Below are 25018 nucleotides of genomic sequence, written 5' to 3' on the forward strand. Positions count from 1 at the left end.
ACATTAGGAAATGGTAAACTATATGAAGTACTTGAAGACTTGTATAGAAGAGATAATAAATGACATTACATTGAATGAAAATTAAGATGCAATGTGGTTTACCTCACCTTATGCATCTTTATATTAGGCAACTAAGCAATTGATACATATTTCATAAAAATATGTTCAGACACTAAAAGATCAAATTCTTTTCCTTTTATAATGTATGTTTTTTAAACATAGCAAACAATATTTTAATTAAATGCCTTTTGCTGTCTGATAGTAAAAGAAAACTAAATGGTAAATTTTTATTCTATAATGTTAAAGCAAAGAAACCTGTAAGAAAAATAAAACATTATATTGTTCTTTCCCTATTATAAGTCTTTATAATAATACTACTGTACAAAATAACATTCATTTTTAATAAAAGCATATGTACATCAATTTGCATAAAGGTTTACATTATTTTATCAAAACGAACTATTTTAAGTTAAGAATTCAAACAAGTACATAAAAAAACAGCATATTACTACATTTTGGCAAATACTGTAAAGTTTTCTTCATTAAGTAGAAAACACGAGGTTAATTTTCTTGCAGGGATATAACTTTTGACAAAAGGAAGGTATTCTAGTTTTCTACAGTGTCATCCCTGTAGATGCCTATGTATCCCTGTAATGAGCGTAATTTTATAGTTTCTTATCAACTTTTGACAGTGCAGAAAGAGATTGGCTTACCAATGGTGCTGAATTCACCTGATGGTTATAAGGCCTTCTTTCTATGCTGATATTCCCTATGGAAAGAAAAATTATGAACACTTGGTTATTAGGCCTAATACCTTTATTTTGATAACTTTTATGTCAGTGAGATATGACTCATATAGTTTACATGCAGTATCCTTTCAAGTTGCACAAAGAATTTTCTGGTGAGAAGAGGTTGGCTAATTTAGCTATTTTATCTGACTTAAGGTTAGCTAAGCCAATCTTCTCATTCAAGTGGTGTTCAGGCAATAGTTTAAGATGCAGCCGGATCTTTCTCTCAGCTCAGAAACTGTGCTTAATTTTTTAATTATAATTTTATTTCTAACTTAAGGTCATCAAGTTTTATAAATAAATATTATAAAACCTACAAAAGGAATTATTTTCACCTTATTATCTTCCTTATTTTCTCAAAAGAAAACAATCTGTCTGAATTTCTTTGATCTGGCTTCATACTATGATGTATCCTGCTATTTATTCAATTACCATGAACTGTCTCAAGAGAAAAAAGTTTCCATGACTCTTTCCTTTACGATGACAACACTGAGTGCTAATCCTGAGAACTATCCTCTTACCTGTGGATTTATCTTTTTGTTCTTAATGTTTTCTATTGCATTGTTTTGGTAATAAGTAGCCTTTAAGGATATAATACATTGCACCTAACCTGTAACACACTAGCTCAAACTTATTCTCATGTTAAAAGTGAACAATGGTGTCAGTTTCATTTATTTTTCAATCTCTGACTATCAGTAAACTAACAAGTGAATTAGTTTAAGACATTGCACAGGACTTATTAAAGGTGAGAATTACAATGTCTATTGATAATAACTAGCCAAAGTCCTAGTATTAAGTGTTAGTTTCTATCTTTTATAAGCATTTAACTAAGGTATAATAAAGGATTAAATAAGATCAACACAATTCATTTTTGTTACGTTAGATGACTATATTAAAAATGAAGTACTATAAACATTTTAAAAATCAGTTTTCATTTCATTAAAAAATTATTTCAATATCTATTATTAGCTATTGAGGTATGAAGTAACATATTATGTTCATTCAACTGACTAATATTGAGTGATTATCTGCTTACCACTGACAAAAGATGAATAAAGTTTGAATTTTAACTTCAACAGTCTAACAAAATAGAAATGACATCTTTCGGGGGGGGGGGGAAATATAGAGCAAATGAAGCAGGTTTCATCTCCAGTGTATTAAGTCTTTATAGTAATTCTGTTGGAGAGATATTTTTTCCATTAACATCATCTTTGCATTACAAATTAAAACAATATGAATAAAACATACTGGAAAATATTTAAGTAGTACAGATTCTTGTAAGAATTTAAGTATATAGTACAAAGTATATAGGACAAAGAATGAAATGCCCACTTCACAGACTTTACTAGACTAGGAACTAACAATATCTTACATGTGTATTCTCACTACTGTAATCATATTGCCATAAAATTGGTCTAAACTAAATATTGATTTTAAACTTCTCATCCAATTGGAAAGTTACTTTAATTAGAAATAAAAAGGAACTACAAAAACAAAAACCAAGCACTTTCAAAATCTATACCCTCAGATTATACAACTACAAATAAATTAGTTTCAATTTAAGAATGTGTTTAGCCGAACGTGCATGAGGTGAATACCAATCCATGGGGAAGCTTTGGAACCTTGCTCCCAGCCTGTAAGACCACATCCAGTATGCCAAATCACCAGAGGATGCACAGGAGGTCTCAGTGGGCCTAACTGGTCCATGCCCAGTGACCTCCAAGCAGCTAGCAGTTGTCTGCAGTCTGCCCCGGGAACCAAAAGTGGGCCAGGTAATTCCCAAAGCATGGGGGAAGCTTTGGAACATTGCTCAAAACTAGGAAATATAGGAAAATGACAAAATAAAAGGGCAAAATGCAATCTCAAACATCTAACCCAATCCAAGCAAGCCTAGGAGACATGGATACAGAAGAAAATGTGAGCCATATACCTGAAATTCCTGAAATGATAACAATTGTAATAAAGAAACAACTTCAGGGAGCTATAAAAGAACTCAGATCAGAAATAATCTCCCAGGTAAAAGAAGAAATGATAAATGTAATGAAAGAAATGCTGAACACATCTAAAGAAGGACATAGTTAAAAAATTATAGGAACAATGCAAAAAGATGGAAACCCTGAATGAACAATATAAGAAACAAACAGAATGCATGAAGCAGATTCAAAGAGATATACATGAAACCAAATATTCCATCGAAAGTTGGCAAAATCGCCTCAACAAAAGTGAAGATAGAATTTCAGACCTAAAAGACAAGACTGCTGCTAGAGAACAGGAAAGATCTTAATAACAAGGAATCAGGAAATAACAATTTAACAGCTACAAGATGATGCAAAGAAAAACAACATAAGATTGATAGGTATAAAAGAAAAAGAAGGTGACAACACAAATGATATCAAGAGGTTATTATAGAAGTAATAGCTGGAAATTTCCCAAACATGAGAATGGAAACTGATATACAGATCAGTGAAGCACACAGAACTCCAAATAACCATAACCAAAATAAAACTACATCCAGACATATAATAATCAGCACCCCACAAATCTAACATAAGAACAGAATATTAAAAGCTGCTAGAGAGAAGAGAGTGATCACCTATAAAAGAAAGCCTATCAGAATCACAGCAGACTTCTCAACACAAACATGAAGTCAAGAAGAGCACGGAGTGAAGTATTTCAGATCCTAAAGGAAAATGACTTCTAACCCAGAATGATGTACCTCGAAAAACTATCCTTCAAAATGGATGGAGAAATAAGATACTTCTATGACAACAGCTGAAGAACTTCATGACCACCAAACCAACCCTGCAAAGAATACTGAAAGACATTCTAGATAGACATAGGGAAAAACCACTAAGCAAGGCAAACATTTAAACAGAGTGGAAAGGTAAAGAATAAACAGCAGAAAGATAACATGTTAAAAATAAATCAATATATATCAATTATAACCATTAATATAAATGGCCTCAATTCACCAATTAAAAGAAACAGATTGGCAGAATGGATCAAGAAACAACATCCAACCATAGGCTGTATACAGGAAACCCATCTAACCCAAAAGATAACTCAGACTGAAAGTCAAAAGATGGAAAACAATACTCCATGCAACAGGATCTCCCTAAAAAGCAGGGTAGATATTCTGTTTGCAGACAATGCAAACTTCAAACCAAGAATGATCCAAAGAGAAAAAGAAGGCCACTACATACTAGTTAGGGGAAAACTTCAAAAGGACGTGATAACAGTCTTAAATATATATGCACCAAATTCAGGAGCTATACAAAATATGCAAAATTCAGCTATACAAAACAAATATTAACAGAAATGAAAAATCAAATAAGCAACAACACAATTATAACAAGAGACCTTAACACACCATTCACACAAAGGGACAGATCAACTAGACAGAAAATCAGTAAAAAAATAACAGAACTGAATCACACCTGCAAATGAATGGACTTGGTGGACATATACAGAATGTTCTATCCAGATTAGAATATTCATTCTTCTCAGCAGCACATGGAATGTTCTTTTAAAACAAACTATATAATAGCCTACAGAACATGCATAAGTAATGCAAAAGGATTGAAATTATCCCATGCATGTTATTGGATCACAGTACCATGAAACTAGAAATTAATGACAAAAGAAAGTGCAAAGCCCCCACAAACACATGGAAATTGAGTAATACACTCCTGAGCAATTAGTGGGTCACAGAGGAAATTAAAGAAGAAATTAAACAATATCTACAAGAAAAAAATACAAATACATCTTACCAGAATCTATAGGACGCAATGAAAGCAATCCTTAGAAGAAAATTTACTGTGGTGAATTTCCACATCAGAAAATAGAATGAACACAAATAAGCAACCTGATGCTACACCTCAAATGTCTAGAAAAAGAGCAAGTCAAGCCCAAAGCCAAAAGAAGTGAGGAAATTATAATGATTAGAGCAGAAATCAATGCAACTGACTAAAAAAACAATACAAAGAATCAGTGATTTAAAGAGTTGGTTCTTTTAAAGAATAAATAAAATTGATAAGTCCCTAGCCAACCTTATTTAAAAAAAAGAAAGGAAAACCTCAAATTCATGTAATAAGGAACTAGAAGGGTGAAATCACTACAGACTCTGTGGAAATACAGAAGATCATCAATACCTATTTCAAAACATCTACTCTCATAGGCTTGATACCACAGAAGAAATGGACAGATTCCTAGAAACATATAAATTATGAAAGCTGGATCAAGAAGATGTAAAACTGCTGAATAATCTAATTTCTATTAATGAAATTGAAAATGTAATTAAATCCTTACCAACAAAGAAGAGCCCAGGCCCAGATGGATTCACTGTGGAATTCCACAAGAAATTCAGAGAAGACTTAATGGCGACACTCCTCAAACTCTTTAGTGAAATTGAAAGGGAAGCATTTCTCCCTAACTCATTCCTGGAAGCAAATAGTACTGTAATACCAAAACCTGAGAAAGATCCAACCAAAAAAGAGAACTACAGGCCAATCTTCCTAATAAACATAGATACAAAAATTCTCAATAGCATGTCAAAAGAAATCTCCAGCATAGTGAAAAGAAAACCCACAAATTGGGGAAAAAATCTTAGTGAACAGTCCCTTAGATAAAGGACTTCTGTCTAGAACATATAAGGAATTTTTAAAAATTCAGATCCCCCAAATTCAAAGACCCATCCCAAAAATGGGCACCTGACATGAATATTCAGTTCTCAGATCAAGAAATATAAATGGCAAATAAACACAGGAAAAAATGTTCAGCATCATTGGTCATTGGAGAAATGCAAATTAAAACAACACTGAGATTCCATCTTACTTCAGAAAGAATGGCCAGGATCAAGAAAACTACCAGCAACAAATGCTGGAGAGGCTGTGGGGAAAAGGAACTCTTCTGCACTTTTCGTGGGAGAGCAGACTATGCAACCACTATGGAGGTCAGTATGTAGATTTCTCAAAAAGCTAGGATTGGAAGTCCCATTTGACCCAGCTATTCCACTTCTACGCATATTCCCAGAAGAACAAAAACATCATTTCCTAGTGATATATGTGCACCCATGTTTATAGCAGCACAATTATAGCAGCCAGATCTTGGAAACAATCTAAATGCCCATCAACTGAGGAATGGATAAAAAAGATGTGGTATTTTATACAATGGAGTTACTACTCAGCAATAAAGAATGATCACATTGAGATATTCATAAGTAAATGGATACATCTTGAGAGCATACCCATAAGTGACATAAATCACACTCACATGTATAAATACCATATAGTCTCCCTAGTATAAGAAATGGTAAGAGTACATAAGATGTGAAAAACTCAATAAACACAGTGAAAGGACAAGAATCTGCTTAAAGGGGGAAAAATAATATCTCAGGGAAAATGAGGAAAAAGAGAAAGGGAAAAGAAAAAAATATAAAATTATATAAACATACTTAGTATAGCTTAAGAGGATTGTGCCACAAATTCTGTAAGTTTTTGCAACAAAATAGTTAACATTCATAGGACTGGAACAATTGTGCATATTATTGTATGGTGATCTCAGGAACTCTTTAACATCATTATGTAAAATGACAACCCTAGTTATACTCATATCACCTTGTTTTGAAGGCCTGTAAGTGTCAAGGGTTTTGGGCTCTTTGCTATTGTTGATTAGTTGTCTTTTTAGTTTCGTGTTTTTTCTGGGAATTTGTTTTGTTTTTACCTTTAATACAGAAAAGATAGGTATACATGAAGAGATTCATACCTGCATAGAACTTCTAAACAGTTTATGATAATCAATTATATAATACATGATGAAATGAACAGCTACTTTGAAGAAAAAGCGTCAGTAAGGTACCTAGTGCTGATTCTGTAGCATCATGCTGTGAAATCCAGCAATACTATTATTCTGTGTTCAGGTGATTTTAGTCTGTTTTGTATTGTTTAATTTCAACATACATTAAGGTATAGACAGCTATTTTGAAGAGAACGAGAGACATTATGGCAGCCATTATTGACTTTACTATTGTCTGGTTTTGAAGACCTAAAATACCTTCATCATCCTGTTCTGATCAGTTTAATACTATTTTGCTTTATATGAATTCATTGTGTGGGAAGATATGGACAATTATTTAGAAGAAAACAAAAGACAATATGATAGACAGTGAAGATATGTTGTCTTGCTTTGAAATCTATGTCTCTTACATTGTTTTCTTTGGATCTGTTTTGTTCTGTTTAATTTTACCCTCTTTAAAATGAATTTTTTAAAAAAAGAATTTCTTGAGAAACTTGGAATTTTGAAAAGTAAATATAATGTTAGTTTTAAATTGCAATTATATTTAGAAGCATTGCTGTCTAAAAAGATAACCACACGTCTAAGGTAAACAACAGAATAGTAAGTTTAAAGAAAAATGAACCCAAGTAACTTCATATTTTAAGTAAATTTTATTTTAAAAATCTGTATCTCATTTCACTTTTTTTTGTTTGTTTGTTTTTTTTGTCTTTTTTCCTTTTTATCGGTACTGGGGATCGAACTCACGACTGCCTGCTTGAAAGGCAGGTGCTTATGCCGCTGAGCTAATTCCCTAGCCCCTCATTTCACTTTTATTAAAGTAAAATGATGTGAGAAGAGTTAAAGTTCATAATAAGTAGCTTGCTCAGATGGTTAACTTTATATATCAACTTGACTAGGTCACTGTATCTGGATATGGTTAAACATTACTCTAGATGTTTCTTTGCAGATTGTTTTGGATAGAATTAATATGTAAAGAAGTAGACTTTGAATGAAGTATATTGGCTTCCACAATGTAAGTAGATCTTGTCCAAACCATATACAGGTATTAAAAAAAAATCTGTGATTGTTCCCGAAAGAAGAAATTCTGCCTAAGGATTTTCAGATCAAACTGTAATTCTTTCCTGCCTGTGTTAAGTTATAAATTAAATATCTACATGCTCATTAAATATATTCATTGTGCAGAATACAGTTCAAAAGTCTATCTTTTCATCATGAATTATTTTAAAATTAAAATATCTCCAAATGAGCTTAAGAACATAGAACATCTATAGAATCAATCAATAAAAAATGAATAAAATATAAATAAATCTGTCAAGTAAATTGTTGAGTCTGATAATCTCTACCTTTTAATGCTTAGTTACATTTAATACAATTACTGATATTGTTTTGTTTAAGTTTACCATCCTGCTATTTTTACTGCATTTATTTTTATTCTTTTATTCCTTTTTCTCCTGTATCCTTTGGGAATAATCAAGTATCTTTACTATTGCGTTATGACCCTAGTTGCTTTTTAGCTATACCGCTTCATATTTCTTAATGGTTATATGTATATGTATGTACATATATCCTCAACTTATTATAGCATACTGTGAGAATTACCATTACAAAAGCAAAATAATCACCTTAAAACAGTATCACTCCAATTATCATATCTTTAAGCTACTGCTATTTTACTGCTATATGACATAATATCTTATCAGTATACTTTTTAACATGTCAGTTTTAATTTAATAATTAGTCTGTATTTATTCACATATTTATCCTTTTTTAGTGTTATTCTCCTGCAGAACCAGGTTTTCATCTGAGATCATGTCTCTTCACACTGAAGAATCTTGCCACATCTCCATAATCTCTTGTAGTGCAAATATGCTGGGGACTGTTTTTATCCCCAAAAGTTTAGTTCATTCATTGATACATTCCTTTAGGAAGGTCGTTATTATTGAGTTTTAAAATCAAGGCTGTTGTTACTTTTTTTCAGAGAATGATTTTATCCCATCATTCTGTATGCGAAGGCAGGCCTTATCATTATTCCTGTGAATATAATAATCCTTTTCCCTTTGGTTGCTTTTGTAATTTTCTCTTTATGTCCCTCACATTTTTTCAGTTTAATTAAGATGTATCTATGTATCACCTAGGTGTGGTTTCATTTATGTATGCTCTTAGGGTCTGCCTAGCTTTTACTATCTATATGTCAACCTCTTTTATTAGAGTTACGGAACTCCTATCACATTATTTCTTCAAATATTCTCTACCTCATTTTCTCTTTCTCCTGAAATTCCAATTACATGTTTAATTCATTTCACATGGATACTTAGCACTGATAATTTCTTCCTCTTAGGCTTTCCCTCTGTGCTTCAATTTGGATAATTCCTATCATTTTGCCCTTGAATTTCATGATCTTTTCTTTCAATGGGCCCCTACCTGCTATTTTCATGCCATCCACTATATTCTTCATGTCTAGAATTTCTACTAGTTTCTTGGGGGGGGAGGTTCCATTTCTCTACTTACATACTCCACCTTTTCATGTACTATTTGTGTTTCTTCATAAATTAATTTAACATATTTTAAAATTTGTGTGTTAATTCCAACAGAGCTATAAATTTTTATTATTGTTTTACATTTGGCTATGGTACATTTACTTCTGCTTATTCACGCACCTGATAAACTGGAAGCATTAAACATATAATCAGAAAAGAATGAAATAGAAAATCTGTATTCCCAAAGCTCACTATTTCCTCATTTAGAAAGCTAGAGTGGCTTCTTTGTTCCAATCAGTAGTTGGCTCTTGCTGAGCTGGGCTGTTGCTACTTCAGCTAATTTTATTAAGCCTAGTTTTGAGTGTTGCAAAGATAATTTAATTAATTGATAAACTCTAGAGATTATGGGAACTCTGTATCTTTCCCCCCGTTTCCCATGTCATGGCTTATGCTGCAGAAGTCAACTGGGAAAGAATAACTACTGAAGAATGACTCATACTGGAACCTTTCAGATTCATTATGCCAGCCCATGTGGTTCCTAGAATTCAGTTCATTTCTGGTTTGCAGTCAGTTTGCCTAAAAAGCTTGCTGTTTTCTCCAGTGTTTTTTAACATTCATAAATACACCCACGCATTAAACTGGCTGCTGAACTGTGCACGGTTATTCCAGCACTTGGCAGGTAGAGGCAAAAGGATTATCAGTTCAAGCCCAACCTGAGCTATTTTGTGAGAACTTATCTCAAAATGGGACAGGAAAAAAAGATGTAGCTGAGTGTGAGAGCCCTGGGTTTAACATCCTCAGTACTGTGTCCTCCTCGCCACTTTATTCTTTTATGGAGTAGACCTTGTTTCTCTTTACAATATACTTTATTGATTTGTTTGTTTATTTTTGTGGTACTAGGCATTAAACCCCAGGGCCTTTGCACTGAACTATAACCCCCACCCTTTTGAGACATGGTCTTGCTAACTCACTAATTCACCAGGCTAAATTTGAACTAAGGACCCTCTTAAACTCCCAGAATGCTGAGATTAGGGGTGTACAATAGAATCTTCCCCTAAAATTTATTTAGACTTCTGTGATGACTCAAAAGTTACAAATAGAGTTATGATCGTTTCCAAACTTGTACACACTAACAAAAAGCAACTCTTGATCAATTTAAGTGTTGTATTTCTCTCTCCTTTCTCTTGATCAATTTCATTACTTACTTCCTTTTCCTCTGCCTGCTGATCTTGAATTTGTTTTTAATTTTACTAATGTTTCAATTTTACTATAGGTTACTTTTCCAATTTTAATGATAATAAGCCTAATCATCATTTATCCAAAGAAGGATTAACCTTCATTTATCTAAGATCCCAATGCTTCTTTGCTCCACACCAAAATTAAACATTCATAGAGATTTTACTTCTCTTTTCTTTCACATAAATTTAGTTAAGATTATTTTACCTAAAGTTAATTTAGTTTGGATGAAAAAATGCTTGGGAATTTAAGCACTACAGATTTATAAAATAAAAAGGGGCCATGTAACAAAGAAACCCTAATGTTTTACTCTATGTCTAACATAAATCTAAGGCAATCATGGTGAACCTATGGCATGCATGCTATTGCATTTTTCTTTTAAGATAAAAGATGTTAAGGTATGAGTTGTTTTTCTAAACCAAAACCTTAGTATTTAAATTTAATTGTTGGCATTTTGCAATAAATAAGTGGGTTTTGGGTTGCAGTTTGCACACTTGTCTCTAAAGGATTCGCCATCACTTTTGCCTTATGTCTAAAGTAGTTGTTTTGTCATTTGGTTACTTTCTAAAACCTTATATATTCAAATATGTCTTCCTTTGCTGACAGGTGTATGATACTTTGTCTGAACAACAGATTGTTGGCTGAGAATTTCTTTATTCTGGTTCTCTACAATTGCTGGTCTACTATGAGACAGCTTTTAGTGTTTTAGGTGAGAAATCTAATACTGATCTGATTTTCTTTCCTGTGTGGTAACCTGGTCCTCTTGCCCAGAAGCCCAGGGTATTTTTCCTTTACCTAGGGAGTCCAGAATAAAATCAGTGTTTTACCCCTAACCCTGTCTTTCTTATTATTACTCTTCTCTGGGTTTTGATAAGCCTTTTAACTTCAAAATCTTACCATTCTTCTTTTCAGGGAAACCTGATTCTCCATTTTACAGTTCATCCTATTTTACCATCACAATTTCTACCTTTGTAAAATCCATCTATTTAGTCTTTTAGTTGAGCATTTTCTTTTTTATTCTAATGATTGTAAAATTTGAAATCACGTACTTAATTTTTTTTCTAGAAATCTATAAAACTAAGATAAAAAGGTTAGTGAATCCTGAGAGTTTATGAGGAGAAAGCTTTTCCTGGGTTCCAGTGTCAGTATATCCAGGGAAAGGGGTAGAGGTAGAGGTTAGAGGGTTTTGCTTTTGACATTGAGCAAAAACCTGTACAGGGAAGTGAGCCTCTTCTGAGCGCTTAGGCAGAAAACAAAATTTTCAAACTTCATTAAGGCCTCTTAGCCAGCAGAAGTTTAAATCCCCTTGGAATCGGGACATATCACCAACTTAATATTTGTAGCGTATCGAAGGCCTGGTAAGAGCCTACATTCCTGGAAGACTTGGCTGCCAGGCCCATTCACTGGGAGATGGGTGTAGGTGGCAACTAATGAGGTCTGAGAACCCATCCTGTGTCCCATTATATGGGGACAAGTTGGACAGACTTGTTTTTACTATAGTTCCGTCCTCCATCAATACAGCTGGGAACACAAATATGAGCATACAAAGCACAAACTCCCCAAAACCAACCTAATAACTCTAAGGTAACTTAGTATCTTAGAAGATAAAAAAATTAGAATTACTAGCACCACTGATGGCACCAGGAGAATTAGAACATCTCAAGTGAAAACAAGGCAAACAGAAAACTATTAAGAATTTTCAGATGGTTAACTAACAAGAAGAATCCACCTTAAAGAAAAGAAAGAGTGGTCTTCAGAAAGTCAATCTGAAAGTAGGTAACATTTCCAAGGTCACAGAATGAGTGATGAGTAGTAGTAGGAACAAAACCCATGAATCTCAGCCACAGAATTCCAGACCCATTGTTTGGTCCCTGTGGTTGAGATTTGATTTTATTCATCTTTACATTCACGGTGCCACATACCTGAAACACAGTAGGTGCATAAGAACTGACACAAATAATAACTGAAAGAATGAATGAATGTATCCTCCTACACCATGTCTACCGATTCATATGCTAGAATGCAATATTAAATGTGAGTGTTAATATTGAGAATGCCCCAGTTAATGTCCTGGGACTGCTTTTCAAAACTTTACTTCTTCTATAATGTTCAACTTATTACAAAAATGGAATGTATTAATCACAAATTTTTCTAATTATAACATACTATATAGAAGATAATGGAAGAAATTTTATGCCTCTTGGGAGACACTTTTTATTGTCTGTAAAAAATCCGATCATAACATTTTAGCTCACTGTACCTGACTAATTTGAACAGGAGAATGACATGTTTTTCAGTTTCTCTAAGGTCTACCAACCTTCAATCTGAGAGAACAAAAACAAAAAGATTTATTACAAAATAAAAACAAGGAACAACATATTCAGGAAAACATGTATGCAGCAAAACATATATGTAGCAATCTACATATCATTAACAAATAGCTATGGGCTGTCCAGCGAGTCCAGTGCAACACACTAGGATCACGAGAGGTTTGATAATTCTGCTCTTATGAGCTATTTGTTTCATGCAACACATCTATGCCTCCTATGAGTTTTGGAAGAACTCATGAATCTCTAAATAGGACTGATAGGGAATTATGCTTTGATTATCTGTGATGATGCAAAAATAAATAAGTAAAATTTATTTATACACAAAAATAATCTTGAACAGCAGGAAAGACATCCCTTGTTCACAAGACAATGTAACATCATAACATTTATTCCCCCATGAAAATATATAAATTGAATATCACTCAAATAAAAGTTTTTTCTCAGCATTAGAAAGGGTGATTCAGTAATTCATATAAAATATACAAGAATACCTAGAAAAATCTGGAAGGAAGGGATAGCAACCAGTGGAAATAAACACAACTACCAGTATGAAATATAATATGAGAAACCGATGTATAAGTAATTTAAAGACCAAAGCACAAGACAGACATTAGGAAACAGGGCACTAGATCTTTTGTAAATGGGAAGAGGACTAAGAGATGGAGAGAAAGTGGAGGGAGAAAAGAAGTCATAGGATCTATTACAGGCACGTACCAACTGCCTACTATAAATGTAATCATTAAGTACTACAAATGTGCTAATAAGAATTTTAAAAAGTTAAAAAACAAAAAACAAAAACAAGAAGCCTAAGCAATGAAAGCAAAGAAGTACTGGCACATAAGTTGACAGCTAGACAGACTGGTTAAAATGTTTAGAAAAAGATACAAGTACAGACTTATAAAAGAAGGAGGACAGGAGGAGGAGGGGGTGAAGAAGGAAAAGAAGAAAAGGAGAAGAGGAGGAAGAGGAGGAAGAGATATTTCTTAGTGTCTCTTGTTGAAACAACTAGACCCTAAAAAAGAAACTGGACCCATATTTCCCTGCATAAACCAGAGTAACACATTCTTTTTTATTTTTTTTGGTCTTTTTCCTTTTTCACCGGGAATCGAACTCACGACTGCCTGCTTGCAAGGCAGATGCTTATGCCGCTGAGCTAAATCCCCAGCCCCAACACATTCTTAATAGGTGGGAGATTTAAATGCTAAAAATGAAGCTTTATCAATCCTAGAAGAAAACATGGAGAATTTCTCTATTGACCTAGGTGAGGAAAAATCTGTTTGTAAACAAAGTTTTTGCATTGTAAAGCCAAAGGCCAAATGACAAGTGGAAGAAAACACTATTTACAACCTTTATGATTGAGAGATGACAACTTTCCCCATTAAGCCAAAACATACAAATACAACCGAGTTTGATGGGAAATATCAATATAAATTCACAGACTTAAAAAAAGAACTTTATTTCCTAAATAGGAAAAAAGGGCTAGAAGCAATGTCCTGCCCCCAGCAATGAGGTTATTGAGTTTCATATTTTAAGTTTCTGAATTCCATTATCTGTTAACAGTTCCAGGACTCCTGTAAGAAATAACTGCACTCTGGGGTAGTGTAACATAAATCTACAATTTTCTGAGCAAGGAAGTGGTTGAAGGTTAAATGTTTCATATCATCCCTGACTTGAACTTATACTATAAAGCTACTGTGATACAATCAATATGGTACTGGCATAAAATCAGAACTGAAGATCAATGGAATAGATTTGAAGATACAGCCACAAATGTAAACAAACTCAGCCACTTTATCTTCAACAAAGGTGCCAAACATGTTTACTGGAAGAAAGATAGTTTCTTTAATAAGTGGTGCTGGAAAAACTGGCTTTTCCATATGCTGAAAACTAAAACTAAACCCATGTCTATCACCATGCATTAAACTAAAGTCAAAATGGATCAAAAATCTAAATATTAAAATAGAAACACTAAATCTGTTGAAAGACAAAGTAGGTAGAAATCCTGAAAACATAAGGATAGGCAGAGTTCATGAACAACAATCAAACTGTATAGGAAATACTTCCCAGAATCAAAAACTGGGATCTCATCTTATTAAAAAGTTTTTGCATGTCAAAAGAAATCTCAGAATGAAAAGAAAACTCATAAATTGAGAAAAAAAATCTTAGCCAACTCCCTGAAAGGACTTATATGTAGAACATATAAAGGGATGTAAAAAATAGGATTCCCCCAAATTCAAAGATCCAATCCAAAAATGGGTACCTGAGATGATACATACTTCTCTGATGAAGAAACAGAAATGGCAAGTAAATATAAGAAAAAATGTTCAGCGTCATTGGTCATTAGAGAAATGCAAATTAAAACAATGCTGAGATTCCATCTCACTCCAGAAAGAATGGCCAAGATTAAGAAATCAATCAGTAACAAATGCTAGAGAGGCTGTGAGGGAAAAAACTCTTCTCCATTGTTGATGGGAGTGTAGACAGGTGCAACCACTGTGGAAATCAATGTGGAAGTTCCCAAAAAGCTAGGATTAGAGGTCCTGATTGACCCAGCCATATCACTTCTGGGCATTTTCCCAGAAGATTTAAAAACTCATACCACAGTGATATATGTGTATCCATGTTTACAAACATTATACCATAGTGATATATGTGTACCCATGTTTATAACTGCAAAATTTTTCATAGCCAAATCTTACAACCCAAATGCTCATCAACTGAGGAATGGATAAAAAAAGATGTGGTATTTTTCTACAATGCAGTACCAATCAGCTATATAGAAGGATCAAATCGAGACTTTTATAGGTAAATGAATGCAACTTGAGACCATACTCTTAAGTGAAATAAATCAAACTCACATGTGTTAATACTGTATTCTCTCCCTGGTATAAGAAACTAAAAGACTAACTAAGATCCAAAACCTACAATAAATAATGTGAAACAGCAAGAAACTGCTCAAAGGGGAAAAAAATAACTGAGATACATGACAGGAGAAAAGAAGGGAAAAGGAAAAAGATATAGATTTGCACATACACACATATGTAAGATAGCTAAGATGATTATATTATTAATTCTATTAGTTCTTAGAGAAAAAAAGGTTATATGATTAGATTGTCTATATCTGTTTTTTTTTTTAAATTTTATTTTGAAAGTAGTAAAAATGCAACAGCACAAGACAGAACAAAGCCAATCAAGACAAGGCAGTGAAATTGGTACAGGATTTCACAGTAGAATACTGGGATAGTAGTAATAGGTGCTATGGTATATCATTTTTTTTTTTTTTTTGTCTTTTTCATTTTTATCGGTACCAGGGATCGAACTCACGACCGCCTGCTTGCAAGGCAGGTGCTTACACCGCTGAGCTAAATCCCCAGCCCCTATGGTATATCTTTTTAACTTCACAATAGTTGTGCAGTCAATTAGGTATAGCCAAATCAAATCAAAAATAGAACATTATAAAACCAGTTGAGAATACTGAATAGAGCAAAAGAAACATAACAAAACAACACAGTGAAAACAACTTTTGCCTCCAAACAGAAAATAGAAGGAAATGCCCATATTTGCTATACTGCATATGGTCATCCTCCCAAGAGATGCTGACACATCTATTCCCAGTAGCTATGGGGGTTGGGGGAGAGAGTGCTTGATTTTTCAGCCCACATGGCAGTAGGCTCACAAGTAATGGTTCTCTTCCAAGCCCACACCGCAGTGCTTCCCAAGAGGGCCGGTGAATAAGCTGCCTGAGTCCCACCATGGCCGGATCTCGGGAGTTCTGATTGTCTTCCTGGCCCATGCCACAGGCACTTACCAAGAGGGTGAGTGAATAAGCTGCCTGAGTCCTACCGTGGCCAGATCTTGGGAGTTCTGGTTCTCTTCCTGACCCATGCCGCAGGAAGGCACTTACCAAGAGGACAGGTGAATAAGCTGCCTGAGTCCTACCATGGCCGGATCTCGGAAGTGCTGGTTCTCCTCCTGGTCCATGCCCTGTCTGTCTATATCCTGTAATCTTAGCAAGTCTTTTTAAGGTTACAATATGCAATATGATAACCATTGTTAAATTCCTACCATCAGGAGATAGGGATTTAGCTCTGTGCATAAACGCATGCTTTGCAAGTTGTGTAGTCATGATTTCAATCCCCGGTACCAAAAAAATTCCTACCATCTTCTTTTGAAAGCCTTTATTTTTATTGTTTTGGGGGTTTTGTTGTTGTTCTTTGTCTCTTTGCTCTTTCTTTTCTGTGTATGGTTTTTCTCTTTAAAATAAAAGAAATAAATGTTTCAATATCAAAGGATAAGAATAGACATAAAAGAGCCTCCTTTACCAAATTAGGGGACAATTTGAGCAATGAAAGAAAAGGATAGCAAGGAAATAAAACAAATTGAAAGAAAAAGTCCACAGTATTCAAAGAGAAGGAGACACAAGAAAGGAAAAACAGTAATCATTCTACTTGACTGAAGAACACCAGGTAATGGATTCTTCAACCACCCAGCAGGCTATTATGGAGCCAGGTAGTCAAAGGATTTCAAGGTATTGTCCTCTATAATACTTGGCAATTGCAAAGGGAAAATTTTACTTTTACAGTTGAGATATCTAGTTTTCATCTTCATTGGACTAAACTTCTTAACACCAATAGCTGGACAAATGACATTGTATGTCATGTGGTAAGATGTCAAAAATTATATACCAGTCATGGGACTACTGATAGAAACTTCAGCCTGAATTTTACCATAACAAAATAATTCAAAATATTTTATAAGACAGTTAGTCCACTGAGACTCCATGTATTATGAAAAACAGATTTTAGTCGCATTTAAATCAAATGCGACTAAAATAATGTAACCATCAATGTAAATTTAAACCTGAAAACAGTACTGGATAAAATAAATAAACAAAAATAGTTTAAAAATAAGTACAAAGAATGACAAAAGGAAACACGAGTCCCAACCGTTTATCAGATGTTGTTACAGAATCATGAAATATTTTAGCAAAGATAATGTTAGTGTGGTTACATAGGAGAATGTCCTCATTTTTATTAAATGTATGATGAGGTTTTCAGAAAGAAGAGAATGTTGAGAATTTAGAGGCTTGGTTTATTTCTTTTCAATTTTTTGTGGTTTAAAATTTCCTCAGCATAAAGGAAGGGAAAATTATAGGCTCTCAATAGACACTAAATGATCTTCTAGTAGGCACGCAAATCTTTAATGGATTTGAACAATACAAAATCTTCCACAAAAGTAAATATGTTTAAAGTTTTCTCTGAGAATATTTTCAAGCATTATTTGAAAATAAGCCACGAGCCAACAAACACTCCTTTCTAACACTGGATGTACTCATCACTTTTCCTAAAAATAAGAGAAATTTAAAAATTACATGCATAAATAATTATAATATATTAATATTTACATGTTGATTAACATGTTTATTATACTTACTGAAAATTAGTACTTCCTGGGAAAATTATTGTGTCAATCCAGTGTGAGCTATTTATAATTTTCTCTTATTAGTTTTGTTCCTTTATAATTAGTAAAAAAATATATTTGAAGTAAAGTTTATTAGCATCTCAATAAACTAATTAATATCTGGATTTTGGAGACAATGCATATATTGGAAGACTGACCTTAGGAGCTGTCCACTTGTACTTTCTGGCAAAGTCTCTAGGCCTTTGCTAGACTATCATGATCTGTGCTATTTATTCTCAACTATTAGTCAAAAATTAAATTCACTAATCTAATAAATATGTAAAGTTAGCAGATCTTTGCCATACCTACTATATTAATTTCTATTTAAAAACCACCAAGAACTACATACAGTTTTTACTATTTGCTCAATTTCATCAGTTAACTCCAATGGGAAATCAAAGTTTATTCAAATCATATCCCATGTGACATGCTTTAGATATCTAATCTGAGGACATATCAGGTATGTTTCTAAAAAAGCTGCCACTTACTTATTATACTAGCAAGAATAATGAACCTCAAATCTATGCATTCAATTGTTTAAATATAATTTAGCATCTGTCTTTTTTGAGACACTGTCTTGGTATGTAGCCCAGGTTAGCCTTTATATTTTTATCCTCATTGTTTAGTTTCCCAAAGTGTGGGGATTATAGGAATATGGGATTACATCTGGCCAGCATCTGCCTTTAGTAAATTAATATTAGCTATTTTAACAACAGTGTTCCACTTCCTTGAAAATCACAAGTACAAACAGGATAGAAAAGCATACTATTCTAAATCAGATATTTCATTTTTTTTCAGATTGTTACAGTGAGGAATTAAAAACAATAATATATACCACTAGAAGAAGTTTGAGTATTTTCCTGTTTCCTCAGTTTTTTTTTCATGAAAACTGTATGTAGTTCTTGGTGGTTTTTAAATAGAAATTAATATAGTAGGTATGGCAAAGATCTGCTAACTTTACATATTTATTGGATTAGTGAATTTAATTTTTGACTAATAGTTGAGAATAAATAGCATCTTTTTGGATGGACAATATCCAAGGTATTTACTTCATAGTCAACCCTAACAGCTTTTGGTTTCTTATGTTCTTTTCATTCAATAGCCTCTTCCAGCTTCTCATTATTCCTGTGTATTCAAAAACCACTTTAATCTATAGATAAATTTCAAGGCTATATTTTAAAATGTACAGCACATTGCTAGACAAGAGTTTGACTCACAGTAACAGTCAATAAAATGGAATCAAACGAATGAGCAAGCTGTTAGATAGCTTGTTTCAGAACTCTTTTAGACATCTTGTACTCAATGTATTCAAAATACAATTATCTTTGCCCTAATATTCCTAATTTCCCTATTTTCATTTATAGACTGTCATCCACTCATTCACAGAAATTAGAAGTCACAATTTGGTACTGGGGATTGAACTGACCACCTCGTGCTTGCCAGGTAGGCAATTATGCCACTGAGCTAAATCCTCAGCCCCAAAACCAGCTTCAAGCCTTGTTTTATCTGCATTTTTTTGGGTTTTTTTTTTTTTTTTTTTGGTACTGGGGATCGATCTCACGACTTCACACTTATCAGGCCGGCACTTATGCCGCTGAGTTAAATCCCTGGCCCCATGGTTTGGATCTTAATTATTCCCTAAAGACACTAATCGGATGTAGGGTGCAATGGAGGAAGTTACATCATTAGGGGCATTTAAAGATAATATTGTGGCCCTAATCTTTCATTTTCTCTTAATTTTTGGTGACCTTAAGTTGCATACCTTTTGTCCTACCAAGAGTTCCCTGCCATGACATGCCATCTTGCCATGGGCCCAAAATCAACAAAGCCAACTATAATCATGGAACTGAAACCTCTGAATCTGTGAGTGAAAGTATATTTTTCCTCCTTATAAGTTATCTCAGGCATTTTGTTGCAGTGATAGCAGATTAACATGCTTTGTCATTTATTCTATTTTTATTTATTTTTGCATCAGAAGGTAAGCTAGAGACATTTACATATATAAAGGACTAGTTATATTAGCTATATAAAGATTTTTACCTGTTTTATTCACTGAGATATCCATAGTACCTAATGCACAGGACAAAGTAAATACTAGGTGGGTATGTACTACTTATATGAATAATTTTGGATTCACAGAATGTGAATGTGTAGAAATTAACAACTTTTATAACTAAAACGAAGCAAAATTTTTTAAAAATAATAAATTAAAACAAGAAAGGATCTGTGAAGAAACACCTTACAATGGTGAGGTACTGAGTACACAGGAAGGCAAGAATTTGTTTTCTCAGGCCTATTCATTAAAATCATAATTTAAATTTTAGGGAAAAATTCAACAATTTGAGCATAAATTCTAGGGAAAAATTCAACAATTTGAGCATAAGCATCATGATTTAAAAGGTTTCTGATAACCTAAAACATAGAGAAGTCAGTTTTTAAAAATCTTCATTTTAAAATGTAGTTTTAAAAGACTAAAATGACAAGAAGTATCAAACTTCACAATGTTACCATCACCGAAGGGGTTAAGAAAAAGATAGGAAAATAAGGGGACAATCCTATCTCCATTTCCCCCCAAAACAAAAAATAAAAATAAAAAATATGCTCAAATTATGCTTTTCTCAAATTTAATGGTCATGAAATGTAAAGGACTTGATTCCTTTTTGGTCTTTTTCCTTTTTATCGGTACCAGGCATCGAACTCACGACTGCCTGCTTTTGATTCCTTTTTAGAGGGTGGCAAGCACACACCACAAACTTACACATACAAATGCACTCACATGTCTATACCTGTTCCTCACTATGAAAGAAACTGCAGTGTTTTATAACTACTTATTTATTCTCACAATACTAACCCTTGTACATCTCTGGGAGGCAAATTTGAAGAAAGTAGCACAGCAATTATGGTTATTACATGACTGTGGCATATCAGCCTCATAAAGGGCCAGAAACAAAATCCAGACTCCTAAACTACCATTCAAAATGGACAGCATTGTTCTTTATTGGACAGACAACTCTGATTTCTAAGCAGGACCTTGAAGCCGAGTGTATCCTGTGAGGGCAACATATTGAAATGGGGATTTTCCCGTCTCTGTGCCCCACAGTGCTCATGCGTATCTCCCACTAAACTCACCACCATGGTATTATCACTCTTTGCCGGCTCGACCCCCACCCGCTGGAATACTGTGAAAGCAAGAGTTCAGTCCTTCCTTCCCAATGTGTTCTGTGCTTCAGCGTGTCCCTGTCACAGAGTGTTTTCCATTAATGTTGAACTGTCAGAATTAATTTTTAGAAGTATAGGAAAGTTTTTACTTTTTAAACTGAATAGTGTTCATTAGAGTATTTCTAAAACAGTATTTCTAGTTCTGCTAAAAAAATGAAAATTAAAGTCATTCACAAGTTTACTTCTTATGGAATTATAGGTGAATTTTTTCAAAGAAGAAAGTTGAGGAAAAAGAGTAAAATGAAATTAGAACAATGTCCTACTTTTTACTTAATTATCTATACTATAAAACACCCTGACACAAATTTTTTTTAAAAATGACCAGTCACTCCATTTAGTCATTTGTCAGTTTCCATATTTCTCATCAACTTTGCTCTCACACTGGTAGGCAAGTTGCTGACTAAGAACAACACAAAGAGTGACTTTTTATATTTCATTCACTTTTCATGCAAGGAAAAAGCTTCCTGAAAATGTGAGCTAAAATTTTGGAAAATACAAAACAACATTATCTGAAGATGTCTATTATTAACAGAAGGTCTGTTTCTTAAACCTAATTTCTACTGCTGGGTGACTATTTTCACCAAGTAATGGGATATTCATTTCCAGAGAAGATTACCAGTAAATTCTATGACACCATAGACTGTTCAATATCCAGACCAAACTAACTAAACCACAACATGCAAAAGCATGCACTTCACTTCTCTAAGGGAAACCTGAGGGTTATTCTGAGAATGGTTTTAGTAGATTATAACCCAAGTAAGAGTAAATGGGAACTTAATTTAGATAGTCTTTTTTCTCTGAATTTCCAGATCTCTCAGCAGACAAAAATGAAAATGCTTAAAACTAAGCTATTACTTGTTTCAAATCCAATCTTAAAAAAGTTACTTTGAGACACAGGAATTTACAAAGGACTCAAGCATTATTACTTTATACAATGATATTTCATATGTTCCCCTGGTCACAGAAGGAAACAAGAAGACCTGCTTATTTGGCAGTAGGCAGTCTCTGTCCTAAGCAAAATTAGCAAATAAAATATTATTATTATTTTAAGAAATTCACTACTTTTGAGGTATTATAAAATGGCTGAAAAGATACTGATATATGTAAAATGCTAATGGTATATAAATGGAACAAGTAAATATGATTAATAAGGAATAATACTTCACCTTATTATTTTAAACTTGAATTAAGATATTTTTGGTTATCAGAGAAGTGGTCATCATAACGTATATTTAGATGTATTCATGGTTTATAATACAGAAACACTAAAAATCATATCTAGAAAATGAAGAATGGTTTAAAAGTTATGGCATATTAATCTTCTTCAAAAGCATGCATTAAGCTGATTAACAAGAAAAAAAGTTACAGAATAACCTACTTTAAAATTTACTTGGAAATATACTGTATAATAATTTCACTTGTATGCCTAATTAGGTTCAAGCTAAAAAATCATCCAATTTTGGTTTGAAATTATAAAAATTGTGAAGTACATTTTATTGTTAATAGAAAACTTTACTAAATGCAGTCATAAAGTATAAAAAAAGAAACAATGAAGTTATGCCTGGTCAAAATAATCCAATCATTTTATAATCAATCCTCTTACCTCTCCTTTTGTAGCCACATGAAATTATTGTAATTCTTCCTTTAGTTCTCACATATGAGTAAATTGGTTACTGAGAGTTCCCTTCACCCTGGAGGCACATCAGTGAATTATAAAACAGTTACTATGATAGAAATTATGTTTTGATAAAGTAGTTGGATCCTTCAAAGTCCATTTCAGAGATATATACACAACCACTTTTGCATAGAAATTTTTCTTAAGTATCCCTAAAAGCTATATTTTGAAATAATATACATGTATCAGAGGAATATAGATTTTAACATATGACACTGATGTAGTTTAATTTCAAGAAAACTGTGTTTTAGCTTTATAAAATTTAGTGACACATTAGGTAAATTTAAAATAAAAAGGTTCAATTAGTTTAGAATATATAAACCTTTGTAACCTCTACTGCGAAATATATTTTAGTATTTAAAATTTTTCTTGTACTAAACACTTTCTTATACTCTTTACTATTTTTCTTTCTTTTTTTTTTTTTGGAACTGAGAATTGAAGTCAGGACCTTGTGCTTGCCAGGCAGGCGCTGCGCTGCTGAGCTATATGTCCTGCCCTCTACTTTCAAATGACAGGTTGCTAAGATAAAATAACTTGTTAAAAGTCATGACAAAAGTAATAGAATATGGATTTAAATTTAGGTGTCTTTAGTTTCTTAGGCAAGCGCTAAGAGAATCTCAATTACTGATTTATATAAATAAGAATGTGTCTAGAGTCCCTAGGAAAGTCAATCAATACTGCTTTTAATAACACCTTCAAAATCATGATGATGAAAAACCGTAAAATCTTCAACAACAAATTAAAAGCATTATTTGTAACACTTGATTATCTGGGGTCAGGTAATGAAGATATGTATTAAAGGAGACTTTATCATTGAGCTGCACTCACATATGGTACCTACTGGTCACCTGCATTTTAAAAATTTAAATCTATTAAAATAAAATAAATTAAAATTTGCTCCTAAGTGACACCAGCCCACATTTCACATACTCAATGGCCACATGCAGATAAGGTTATCACCTGTGATGGACTATGCAAAGTCAGGGTTCAGAAAAGAAGCCTCGGTTAATGATAAATCTTTGAGAATCATTAGTATGGGAGTTTTATCTGAAGTCATGGTATCACAGGATATGCACATAGGAATAAAAGTCAAATTGTGGTGGAAAACTCTACAAAGATATGGAAGAAAAGAGGAACAGTCAGCAAAATAAAATAAAGAATGACTAATAAAACAGGAAGAAACCCTAGAAAATGTGGGATCCCAGAAACTGCATTCTAAAAAGAATAAATTGGGTGTGGCAGTACCCCCTGCAATTCCAGCACTCTGGGAAGTTAAAGCAAAAAGATTGCAAGTTTGGAGGAGAAGCAAAGATGGTGGGTAGATAGAGGTTCTCTGAGACGTCAACTTGGAATTCAACATAATATAGAGTGGGGGGCCCCGAACAGAGGGAGATGAATTCTCTCATCCCAAGAAGAAATACAGGGGACTTGCCGACCATCCGAGGTCACACTGCGACTTGCCGAGGTCCTGCCACTTCAATTCACTGGAGGTGCAGTTACACTGAGTTCGGGGGTCAGCGAGCCTAATGGAAAGCTGAGTTGGCAGGGAGCCTACATTGACCTGTGGTGAGTGACGGAAGTGGAGCCATTCCATAAATAGGGGGGCTACGGCGGATGACATTCTGGGACAACGTACAAGGGGCAGCAGTGAATTCAGCCAATTGTTCCCTTCCCAAACGAGATTAGTGGAATGAGCTAGGCTTGGGTCACATGACCTGACAAAGACTCAATAGGTTATCCGACCAAACTAACCCAGTGAAGCCTCAGAAGTTTGACTGATCTGGAGGGGAGGTGGCGCAAAGTAATACAGTGCAGGCCACAGCAGCGTGACTGATCCGGAGGGGAGGGGTCAGCATATGCTGTCCCTGTCTGCAACTCACTAGCACACGGCAGTGTGAAGGGTCATCTAGCCAGCATGCTTCAGAAGAATTGTACCCAACAAAGAAAGAAACTTGGGCCTCCTGGAAGAAGCAAAAAAGATGGGAAGAGGAAGCAACAACAAAAAGTCCCCAAGTCCCAACCCTGAGAACAGTGACCCAG

At 33.8% G+C, this 25018-nt stretch overlaps 1 protein-coding gene across 14 annotated transcripts in view; it reads right to left on the reverse strand.

The window, feature by feature from the left end:
* The window catches only part of Ahi1 (Abelson helper integration site 1), a 187811-nt gene that overhangs the window by 70267 nt on the left and 92526 nt on the right, over nucleotides 1-25018 (reverse strand). For 13 of the 14 annotated variants that reach the window (XR_010041922.1, XR_010041923.1, XR_010041921.1 and 10 more), the window contains one exon: nucleotides 714-769. Coding sequence is in view for 9 of the 14 variants with exons in the window: in XM_063232985.1 (XP_063089055.1) it covers nucleotides 714-769 (56 nt within the window). In the remaining 5 variants the exon portion in view is untranslated. Of the gene's footprint in view, nucleotides 1-713; nucleotides 770-22906; nucleotides 22995-25018 lie in introns of all 14 variants that reach the window. The other variant, XR_010041925.1, reaches the window with a different exon arrangement.

The sequence above is a fragment of the Cavia porcellus genome, unplaced genomic scaffold, assembly GCF_034190915.1.
Source record: "Cavia porcellus strain 051 isolate PalLab524CR breed Dunkin Hartley unplaced genomic scaffold, mCavPor4.1 scaffold_22, whole genome shotgun sequence".
In the NCBI taxonomy this organism is placed as follows: domain Eukaryota; kingdom Metazoa; phylum Chordata; class Mammalia; order Rodentia; family Caviidae; genus Cavia; species Cavia porcellus.